This window comes from Palaemon carinicauda, chromosome 31 (genome assembly GCF_036898095.1).
Source record: "Palaemon carinicauda isolate YSFRI2023 chromosome 31, ASM3689809v2, whole genome shotgun sequence".
NCBI lineage: Eukaryota > Metazoa > Arthropoda > Malacostraca > Decapoda > Palaemonidae > Palaemon > Palaemon carinicauda.
In genome coordinates, this window is record NC_090755.1 from 63,750,642 (window position 1) to 63,763,418 (window position 12,777).

A 12,777-nucleotide genomic window follows, 5' to 3' on the forward strand; every position below is an offset into this window, starting at 1 on the left:
AATCTAATAGCCTACAACTTTTTTCTATAAATAAAACTCTATCATCTATCAATGGCAACTGCTGAAACTATCGAATCCAAATCTTATTATCATCATCATCATCATCTCCTACCATATCTATTGATACAAAGGGCCTCAGTTAGATTTAGACAATTGTCTCTATCTTGAGCTTATAAATCAATACCTCTCCAATCATTGTCTCCTACTTCATAGTTCATATTCCTCAGCCATGTAAGCCTGGGTCTTTCAACTCTTCTAGTGCCTCATGGAGCCCAGTTGAAAGTTTGGTTGAACTAATCTCTCGGAGCGCAAAGAGCATGCCCAAACCATCTCCATCTACCCCTCACCATGACCTCATCCACATATTGCAATACTCTCTCTTATAGTTTCATTTCTGATCCTATCCAGCAATTTAACTCCTAATATTCTTCTGAGGGCTTTGTTCTCAAATCTACAAAAACTGTCGGATATTGTTTCATTGTCATGCTATGACTCATGTCCATACAGTAACATCTATCTCACTAAACTGATATATAGCTTGAATTTTCTGTGTAATGTCAGGCGATTTGATTTCCAAATTTTACTTATCCAAGCCATTGTTTGATTTGCTATTTTCAATCTTTCATTGAACTCAAATTCTAAAGATCCTATATTAGCAATCATAGTTCCTAAATATTCAAATGATTCCACCTCATTAATCCTTTCTCCTTCCAATGATATTTTATCTTCCATTGCATATTATTATAGCAGTCTAAAAAGGTTATAGCATAAGGAAAATTATTACCTTTAAACTAAATATCATATATCAGCACCACTAACACAGTCTAATATTCTTAAAACGTTAAGCTATAATCATCCTTTGCAAATGTATGAAAAATGCAGCAATATGTAACATTATAAAATACAAGATCCCATAGGTTCTCATATACAGCAGAATTAAAGAGATCTATAACTACATGTACTTTTAGTACCACTTTAGTAACAAGGTTAAAATCTTTACAAGTGAAACAATATGATAATGTATTCATCACTTAGAATAGGTTTTAAAATAAATCTATTCACCACTTTCTTACCAACCTTTACAGCTATCAAAGAATGATAACAGGTTATTTCTTAAGATTACAAATATCATAATATTGAAAAATAAAATAAAAGTTAATAATTTAATTATAAATGTTTTTAAAATCTTAACAAAATCAATTATTGATATACAGGTACTCACCTGATGTTCATATTGCTTCTCTCTGGGAATTCTGTTTTATATATGCTTATCCATGAAACAAAAAAAAATGTTTCCTTTCCTTTCAATATACAGTACTTATGCCTCTAGTAAAGTAATGAAACAATCTAGTGGTTAAAGGAACCACCAATGGTTTCTCAATACCACAGGTTCTATGTATTCTCAGTCTCAAAGTTGAAACTATTTCTTATCCTCTTGACACCACAAGTCAGTGAGGAGGAGGTTGGATATATTGTTGGCTCCGACAAGCTGATGGAGGCACGTTGACACTGAAGCTAAGAGATAGACCATTTATAGCTTTAAAATAATAAAAAAATAAGTAACATTCTGGAACTCTAGATAATTGGAAACTAACCATTTAAAAATAAATTCTAAAATATGGAACTTCAGATCGTTTTCTAATTACCAATTCTTATAACCCCAAAACCATGTAACAAAAATTAGAATTCTTTAAAATAGGAAAAAAAATCTAAATCAACTAAACCCAAAAATGTTTTTAGACCATACTGCCAGCAGCCACTATAGGACCTAAAGCCAAGCAATTTTTATAAACAAACTAGGATTCTATTAGATAATGTTTGTCAAAAATCAACTTGGTATGTCATTGGACTACCGCCAAAGCCTTTCAAAATAAAAGATTTCAGCAAAAATTAAGGGATGTAGCTACACTCCTATCATCATGAACCCCTCCTTTCGCAGCTTTCATTAGACTTGGATTAAGTCTTTGTGAGCTTTTGTGATCAAACCTTTAAAAAGAAAAGACCCTGTCTTTCTGGACAAAGGAGGATTTGGAGTTCTAATCCCCAGAAACAAAATGATTGAAACCGCCACTAAAATTCATAGCTTTGTTCAATAATTAGTGAACAAATAAATCTATTTCATGATGTAATACTCACATCCTATTTCAAATAGGGCATCTGAATGAACTGTGTTACACTCAATCTTAGAATAATTTCTAGCTCTGAAAGTTGGCAATAGAAATATTTGTTTCTAGAGTTTATCTTAGAAGATACTGTAGTCCTTGTAGTTCACTTGTTTGTTTAGCTGAAGCCAAATGCATCAAAAAGTTAGATGTTTGTGGGATTTTTAATCGAATCACTTTCAAAAGATTCCTATATTTCTTGATATTCACCAATCAAAATAAACATTTTAATGCCTTACATCCAGATTATAAGTAGACTGTCTTTTCAAACATATGATAGACAATTTAGAGAACTAGAAAAACCCTTTGTTTCTGAGAATACAGTGGATAGTCTGCAAGCAGTTAAATGTAGTACAAACTTCTTTGGACACTGATAAAAGGAGGCCACAAATGATGGAACCATTCCCACTGCAGCCAGACTGTCTTACTAATTTACTATATACATAAGTCTGTTAAAAGGAAAGAAATGGGAATTTTATTTTTGTTTTAAGGGTAATTATTAATAAAAGAGAGCTTCCAGCGGGGAGCAATATGAACAGCAGGTGTTAATAGAAAAAATATGGACCATATTGAACATAAAACCTTGAGAAAAAGTTTACAGCTCAAATACTGAAATACTTTTGAAATTCCTGAAACTATTTTAAAATATCTTAACCTAAAGAATTTTACACTATATAAATATTCCTTCATTGATGAGTTGAAAAAAGCTACTTAAAAAACCCTATTAAGTTTATTGTCATTATTACTTTTATATGTTCTTTTGTATTTGCAATCTGGTTCTTTATTTTAAAACTGCCCACAGTGAAGGCTCTTCGTCCATTACCTCTGTAATATTTTTTTATCTTACTACTAAACATCATAACAACAAGAAGTTGTAAAATAAAACTTCACTAGAAACCACTTACCTCCAACCCAGACGCAGAATCTAAGGAAGTCTAAATATCTCTCTCCTTCTACAGGATCCCAACCAAGGTCAGGGTAACCTCTCTCTACAAGCTCACTGTTGCTCTGTAAGCCACAGCGAGAGAGGTAAACAGCAATTTTCTCCAAATGGTGCTCCCTGATAAAAAAAATGGAAAACCAAATAGTATTAATAAATAAAAGTCCAAACTAACTTAGAGAAAACACATTAACATTACTATATAGAGGTCTATATCAAATTTAAGAAATAAAAAAAAATTCTTTGATAAGAAATTATGAAGGCATATGACACCAATGCTATAAGAAACACTGTATTGTCATCTTTTCAAATAAGATTAAAAAAAAAATTCACTTTCAAAACATGAAATGTAGTTAAAATGAAAAGTACAAAACAAGACAAGGTATGATTGCTATTAATCAAAACCATTAATCTTGAATATGTAATTGCATTACTGCATTATGATATATACTTTCACTTTAACTTTTACAGTATATTATAACAAAGCTATCAAAGTCGAACAATATAGTGACCCTTTAAAAAGCTTTTAGTTGAAAAACTATATTATACACAGCAAAAATTTCTGGTTATATCTCTGAGGTGAGAACATTACTCACCTGAGAGCAAGGGCAAGCTCCGTGTTATCCATAAGAGACGAGTAAGCGACATCTAGTGGCGTGGTACCGCGCAGCGAGGGCCGAGACAGCAAGATGTTGGAGTTCTCTAGCAGGAAGGGCAGATGTTCGAACATGGCCTTCTGGTTCTGGTGTCCCGATCGGCAGAAGTAACAGAGGAACTTGCAGCAGCCTACCACCATCTCATGCGATGTATCCTACCATTTCAAAAAGAATGAATTAGGTATACAGGTATTAAACTTGTTCTTTGCTAAGGTCAAACACAGAACAAACTGTCAAGTGATTCTATTTGGTGACCTTATAAATTTAGAAGTGTCTAAAAACAGTATATTAACTTGAGATAATTTCAAGACCTCACTACATTTTGATAATTCATTAAATTCTATTGCTAACTAGTGCAAAATCTACTGTTTTTATATAAAAATCATAAAACTAGTTATCTACTATTTGCCATTAAAATTTCCTCAGGATGCAAAATTATATTTAATCAGTAAACCTGTACACATTCTCTTTTAAAATATATTAATGGAATATGAAACACAAATTAAAGACATCAGTTACTAAATCCATATTTTTGCTGTAATTTAAGATGACATAAATCGCTGTATTTTGATCGGAAATAATCTTGTAATCTCTTAAGAAGACTTAACTAAAGAATATAAATCCAGAATTTGACATATATTGTAATTAATAAAAATGACTGACAAAAACATTGAATACAAGCATCACGTCAAAAAGAGGACATCGTAATAAAAATGTTTCAATACATAGAATATGACACAAAATAATAATAATTTACGAATCATAAGAAAGTTGACTTCTAACAATAAAGATACTTATAAAAAATATGAGCAAGCAGAAAACACAATGAAGTAAATATGAGGGTAACCAATTTCATGCTAAAAACCAGCTTGACTTCACCAGGGAATATCAACATGATTTAATCACTTGCTACATCTGTTACACGGGGAAATTTTGCTTACTGTTGACATCATCTAAATTATTTCTATCCAAACGTAATTTTCCATTTTCTTTCCCACAATGTAACTACAATGCTACTTCCACCCTAATATTTCAAAATATTCAATATTTTCACACAATTTTTTTGTATGATACTGTACTACATGTCATTCACTCTTCATATGGCAGTTAACATGACAATAAAAATAAAGCTCAAAGATTTAAGATTTTCCCAAAGAACTGTTCTTAAACTGTGATGTACTGCTGAAGATATATACAGTAGTTAGTATAGAGGAGTAACCGAGGAAAAGAAAAAGTTATTGGGCAGAAATAAATGCATCTGGAAGATCCTTAATACCAAACAGAAATGTGCAACAAAAGGTAATCTAAGAGGCACTACCCTGTGGGGATTCTGAGTTATCTTTTCATAAACGGAAAAATCTCTCAACAGAATAAAGAGCAGAATTCTAATAACAAAATCAATTATTTCTATACTCACTTGATGTTCAGCTGGCTTCCTTCTCAAAGCTAGCTAAATTTTAATATCTATCATGATAAGATAAATTATCCCATTATCTTCCCTTGTAATAGTCATGCCTCTCTAGAGGAGTACTGTATTGTACTTATGTGGCAGTGTATGACAAAAAGAGTCCTCTGGGAAGCAAAATATAAGCCATTCAGTCTATGAAGTTACAACAATAGCCTCTTGACTTCACTAGTCAAGGAGAGGTGGGAAAGAATAACACACCCTTAACCAAATGAAGAGGTTGACTCACCATTTCACTAGTTCTAACTTGTATATTCATCGTAACTCAAATCATGTCTAGATGAGAAGTCCTAGTACAATGACAATTGAGGTTAACTGGAAATCCTTTATCTTTAAATGATTTATTGAAACAAGTTTCTCAAGAGATGCTGGGTACCTAAGAGCCTCATGAAAGTACAAACCGTCTTCAAACCGTCAATCTTTTTATTTGCTTGAATTTTTCAAACACAAAAGCAACTGAATCCTTTTTTCTAACGTAAAAGCCCAAAAGGAACTGTTGCTATGATCATCCCCGAATACAGACTCCTCTGCATTGCTTCCAAAAGGGACTTCTTCACATTGACTAGGACGTCCTCAAAAGCCTGAGAACTATACCTGATGGAATGTGTTTAGAATGACCCAGTCATATAAATATACAGAACTCCGATGCCCCGAAATCTCATCAATTTCAAGATTGGAGCCATCACCCTGATGAATACCTGAGAGAAGTCCTGAGTCCAAAACACAGACACTTATATTGGTATATTTTTTAACCGTCCATCAACCAAAAGTTTCCTGGAGGCTGGATTAATTGGGACATGAAAATAAGCATTTGTCGAATCTATTGAAAACCTCCAATCTCTTTTCTTACTGGCACCAGAATCTGGAAGGAATCTCCATCAAAAACCTGATAAAAACTGTGTACCTATTTACAATCGAGATATTTAGAACTGGCCTCCAAACCCCTGTTGCATTGGGCAATAGGAACAACCTCTTGTAAAATCCTGGGAAGGGAACTAAGATTTCCTCTTTCACTTTCTTCTCCAGAAGTTTTGTAATTCTTACTCTCAAAACATGGGATTTGAAACTTAGTAAAAAGCTTATGAAGCCCACTATTACAAACCTCAGAGTTTAATAACAGCCTCTCCACAGTAATCCATCAGCCTAATCTTCTTTGGATTATCCCCTAAACTAAAAGAAACTACAGTATTCGTTTACATTCATAGTCCTTTACACAAACTCTTTTGGCCTAAAGATGATAATATTCTTTCATAAGGGCTGTTATCTTAACACACTCAGAACAATTGTTGTTTACATCACAATGCTGAATGAAGATGTCATCACCCAGCAATAAACCTCTTGAAAGTTTAACTTGGGAATCTACAATATAAAAGCCAGACGGCAGCATCCCCGATTAATCTGAAGCCAATACCGTAACATTTCGATAAACAAAAACTCAAATCTGGATTCGGGAAACTGAAGACATAACCGACCAAATAACTATAACTTGAATACTGCACAGAAATGGCTTCTATTTGACTAAACAAATGCTCTTATTGCTAAACACTGCCAAATGAGCACAACACTCCACTAAAAGGGCAAGGCAGTGAAAGAAATGGAAAATTTTAGAATTTTAGGATAGACATTGACATTTAGTTAATTTCAAGAGGGAAGCCAGATGAACCTCAGGCAAGATTCATAAAATTATAAAAGAATCTCATTTGATTAGAAAATGCTTTCAATTGTATATCTAATCTATGAAAGCTTCAAATAGTTGAATACATACTAAAGGACACAAAGCAATTCTATGTTCCTAATGAAAGAAAATAAAATTACCCGGTAATTAAATTTTTCCATGCTTTTCTAGATATTGAATAGTAAAAGAAATAAATATTCTATTAAGAATAGCTATCTACTTTAAAACAGTGCTTTTGTCTATAGAAAAGGGCAAATAATATTTTTGTATATCACAAAAGTAGATTTTAAACTATATAATAACCTAGAAGTTCTTAAACATATTTACTGACTTTTCCCACAGGTACTAATGTGCAAATAAAGCTAAAATTTCCTATAACTAATAAAGTGGTGTTAGAGATAATAAAGACTATTTCAACTCAAGATCTGAAATAGAAATACAAAACTTTGATACCAAGTTAGCTGAAGCTGATGCATGGAAGTTGAATTTCTTTAATGATATTATAAGCCAACAGTATATCAGTTTCATTAAACATTTTCTTCCATCTTCGTCACTACAATACTTATGGAATAGTTATTAAATAATCAGTTTTATTTCCAACATACATAGTATGAAGACCACAAGCAAAATCCTTTGCTGTGTGCTAAAGCAAAATATTAATGAGAAAATACTATTTCAATAATGTGATGAATTTCTTTCTAAAATCTGAAACCAACTACCGATTTCATTTCAAATTACAGAGGGAATTCTTTACTTCAAATGTTTCCTCTATCAAGAAAAATTTTCTTCATCATTTGTAGTTAAGCTGCAAACCAAAGGTCCTTTTCAAAACTAAATACAATGTGACAAACTTCTCAAAAATATTGTACAGTTATCTCATTTCATTTAAATCAAAAACTTTTTTTTTCTGAACAGATTCAGACCCAAAACATACTTAGTAAACCACTGGTAAAAACTTACGGGAGGGAAAGACTGTAGAAGGAGTTTTCGGAGGCTTGGAAGAAATAAGATAACAATTTTTCACTGAAGACTGTCTTAAGGATAAGATGATGGGGCACAAGAGACAGGTAATCTACATAACCTGGGGTTAGTGGTGATAAAACGGGTTACAAACAGGTGAGGTCAAGAAAAGGTAAAGAGAGTGATCTGATTACAATTAGTCGTGCTAAAAAATTTGACAGATACAAATACTTCAAATTCATAAATTATATAAAAAAATTTAAATCTTACCACAATAGTACATTGTATGTACAGGCATTACAGAACTTTAAATGAATACAAATAAGCCCAGCAGGGTAATTCAATTTAGTCATTTACAGTATTTGTCTCTTGTCAATTTAACACAGATTATTCACACAAATTAGAAAATTTATGCCAAACAGTAGGGCATACCGACATAAAATGACTGCTCAATTAAGTATATTTGGCTTTTTCAGCAACATTTTTTTTATAAAAATTATATAACACTCCCTATATACAAGAATTAGGTTCTGGAAAATCAAACATTGAACATTTGCCATTTATGCAAAAAGTTATATAATTCTCAATACTGCCATTCAACATTACTGATCATTCTAAATCATTTTAGACAAGGTGTGTCCTGCTAATACTTAAATAAAAAGTATAATTCTAAAAAATAAAAGAAAGAAAAGGGATGTAAAAAAACAACTAAAAAGTACTATTATTACTATCATTATTAGCTAAGCTACAACCCTAGTTGGAAGAGCAATATGTTATAAGCCCAAGGGCTCCAACAGGGAAAAATAGCCCAGTGAAGAAAGGAAATAAGGAAATAAAGAAAGATATGAGCCTTAAAAACAATGGATAACTGATCTCTACACAAAAAAAATATACTGTATGGTTCTTAAAATTGTTTTCCCTAGGTATCAAAATTAAAATACTGGCTAATTCATAGCACGAATGGCTTTAAATAAATATTTGGAAAATACCTGATTTACAAAATTAAGCTTAATTCTACTAAAAATTTCCATCTTTAAACTGTGAAAAATCATTGAATCAACTCAATGAAAACATTAACAGAATATTTTCAGAAAAGTATGAACTGATATTCAATTATCTTCCAAAGAAGAATTACCAAGAAGTAACAGTGACTTTAACAAACATTGAACAAAAAGTAATGTATACTAAAAGATTTATAAGGAAAACGCGCACCAGTCATACAATAAAAACATTTGTAAAATTACGAAATCTTTTGTGATCAAACTGGGATTTCCATTCTTGAAGCAAAGGATTTTGAGTTTCTAAAATTGATTTTTTTTCTTACCGCACTGTAAAAATATTTTCATAAATATATCTGTTACTGTATAAAAAAAATCAGATTAAATTTTCACTGGCACGAGTTCAGATAACAATGTTCAAGTGAAATTTTTACAAAAGGTTGTTAGTACTATGTATGTTTGTGTATGAGCATGTGTGTATACAGCTTTGATTGGTACACCAGTGAAAAAAACATTCAAGCATACTGATCAAACTGGACACACATCACTATGCATTAATTAACCAAGGTTTATTAATATTTAAATAAAAATGTAACTTCAAGTACTAAAGAGAGAGAGAGAGAGAGAGAGAGAGAGAGAGAGAGAGAGAGAGAGAGAGAGAGAGAGAGAGAGAGATTTTTTTTAGAAAACCTATTCTTAGTTTAGGTTGGAATGGCCAATGAATATTTACTAACATGTACAGTATTGAGCAATCATTTAAATCAGGTAAAAATTAGCAAATAATTGAAAACATCTTACCAAGAAAAAACAAATTGTGCCTAAGATTAAGCAATAATCTTTTAAAGATTTTAAGATAATGGAACACTACTCTAAGAGATACTATATGACACAGAAAATCTTAACATCTAAATGAGTATTCATGACATGGTCCTGATATTTGCACAAAAGTCATATCTAATTTTTCAAGGATTTTCTTCAACTCCTATGAGACGGTTATCTTTTTTATATACTGTATTTACAATCAATGTAGTTAGATTGTAAATACATACATATACCAAGGCACTTACCTCAATTTTGGGGGGTAGCCGACATCAACAAATGAAACAAAAACAAAAAGAGGTCCCCTTTTTTGTTTTTGTTTCACTTGTTGATGTCGGCTACCCCCCAAAATTGGGGGAAGTGCCTTGGTAAATGTATGTATTTACAATCTAACTACATATACAATACCCTAATTTAAAAAACACAAACTCACTCGCATCCCATGTAAGTCCTTTACTGAGGCCAACCATAAAACTAGCACCGCTCAAGAAGTGCATTGCATGAAATAGTTTTCAATATACTGTACATCTGATGGATAAACCCATTACCTATTTATATCTAAACTTTTAAGTTTGAGAATATACTAAATTGTATTTAAGTATACATTTAACAGGAACACATCAAACCATAGTACATTAGATTACATTGACAAAGCAACATGAGTCATGAATGGAAATTAAATACACATGACATTGTTACTATAGAATTTGATGTTATAGAAATTTTACCTGATGGCAAATAATATTCTTAGATAAAAAAAATTCCATTACCTTGTAACCAGTGCTTAGTAATTCAAAAATTAGTTAACAGTGCATAAAAAACATTAGTTTTAAGGCAAAAACTGTAAGAAGGTAAAATCAAATAGAGTTAGAATGAAATAGTGATTAATACTGATGAACTTGTCTGGAATACTAGCCAACAAAACTGATGCAAATGCAGAGATTGTTTTCAATAAATAGAGGGAACCACTTAAAGCAGATATAAAAATCTAAAGCAAACTACCGAAGTGGAACACTAGGGAAAACTAGAAATAGAGAAGGAAATACATAAGACACCCCTTTGTACTGGTCAGACTTGCTTGCTTTTGTCGACTGGCAGGCTAAGTGATCACACCCATTAAATTGATTAAAACAGGGATTAAGAATTTTTCCAAATATGGCATAAAATAAAAACCAGATTAAACATGCCCTCTGTCATTTGAAACTTTCATCAGTTAATGTGTCATAGACATTAATGTAGAAAACATGCCTATGTTAAAAATGCAAAAGCTCCTACTAAAATATTAAGAGATATTCATATTGCTTTTCTCTGGAAGCTGTTTAGAAGTTGACGTCTACACCAAAAATAATAATTTTCTCCTTTCTTACATTGTAAAATATCCCCTCTATTAAGCATAAAGTCAATCTTGTAGTTGATGGCAACTATCTAGGCATGGGAGCATCATAGATCAATTATCTTTCAGTTCTCTCGTCACACTTACTAGTGTCAAGTTTACTTATGCCAGTTGCATTGTTTACAAACATTAATTAATATATGATATACAGACAGTAGGAGACCGTCTCCATTTGTTCAAATTTTGCATGGAAAGGTAATTTACTCAATAGTAAAGCAATGGAAAAAAAAGTATTTTGAGCAAATTTTCATCAGTATGTCATTTGTATGTAATGACTACTCCCAACTTATAAAAGTAGCATCTAAACCCTATCTAACTTCCTTTCATCCACGAAGCAACTCAAGATTTAAATGCTTCTAATTCCAATTCCAAATAAAAGATAAAATTAAAATGATATTTTACAACAATTATTTCAGCCATAAACTCCAGTAGAGTGCTGTACCTTATTAATTCATTAAATAAAAGAAATAGAAAAAATTTACTACTTCATGTAAATCCTAGCAAATAATTTATCCTATTTTTTTTTTTAGTTATTTCTTAGTGAGATGAGATTTAATCATCATAATGGCTTTCTCTTTCTTCACCTTTTATAACTGTACCATTAAAGCAATTGTTCCAATTTGAAAAAAAAAAAAAATCTTTCTTCTTACGCATGGTAAAAGCTTCTCTTATCTTTATAGCATCCCCTTACAAATCAATTGAATGACACCCCAGGCTAAAGCTATATCTAGTCACGAAGCAAAAGCAAGCAAATGATCTTTACAAAAGGTCAATTTAGTAAACAGAATAAGATGGCCACAGTTGTGGATGAGGGTCTAGGTAGCAGGACCGAGTTGGCTGGAGCATCACCTTCTCCTTTGCTTGAGCTGCCTCGCCTTCAGCAACCTGCGTCTCGCTCTGCGCTTGGGCGCGTCGACCCAAAGTGTTCATCATCACAGCCATAACGTTTTCGTGCACACACAGAATGCGAATGAGGTCAGGATGTTGGAAAAATAGGTGGTTGTTCACCAAAGTCCTGAAAAATAAAAAAAATTAGTGAAATATCAATATGCACAAACTTTATTTAATCACATACTAAATAGAAAAATAACTGAAATTAATTACCTATTGAAATTATCTAACAGATGCCTGAAGAGAATCCAAAACTTGACTGAATATGATAAGAATATGAATAAAAAGTACAATGGACACTAAATTTCTATTTGAGAGCTTCAAATAGCTTATTCATAACTATATCACTTCAACGACAAAGATGGCAGGATTTCACATTCTAAAAGTACTAGAAATGGTGCTATAAGGAGCATTTCACGGAGCAACATAGGTCGAGCCCAGAAATAGCACATAATAATAAAAAAAATTGTGTAAGGACATTCTACTAATTTCAAAATTTGTGCCCAATTAACAGCTTACCTATTAACCTAAACTTTCTTACCTCTCCCAGTTCTTGATGCTATAAAAAATTGAATATTTGTATTAACCTGAGTTGACCTTACTCTTATGAAAATCAATAGAGAGAAAAGCCTATGTCTACAGAGTGCCTGATGTAGTTGTTCTAACTCATATACCTCAGGTGAACTAGAGCTTATACTGCATTGGCCTTCTTGTGAACTGGATCTGAGCATAGAAAGGAATCTTTCTACAAGATAAAATATACCAAATGGTAAGAATTTCACTTGATTCCCTTAATACATTTATTATACAGTCTACCT

At 32.0% G+C, this 12,777-nt stretch overlaps 1 protein-coding gene across 1 annotated transcript in view; it reads right to left on the reverse strand.

Moving 5' to 3' along the window:
* RyR (Ryanodine receptor) overlaps positions 1-12,777 on the reverse strand; it is a 252,525-nt gene that overhangs the window by 141,697 nt on the left and 98,051 nt on the right. The window contains exons 39-41 of the mRNA XM_068355236.1: positions 11,918-12,083; positions 3,699-3,913; positions 3,068-3,222 (exon numbers count right to left, since the gene is read on the reverse strand). Coding sequence (XP_068211337.1) covers positions 3,068-3,222; positions 3,699-3,913; positions 11,918-12,083 — 536 coding nt within the window. The remainder of the gene's footprint in view (positions 1-3,067; positions 3,223-3,698; positions 3,914-11,917; positions 12,084-12,777) is intronic.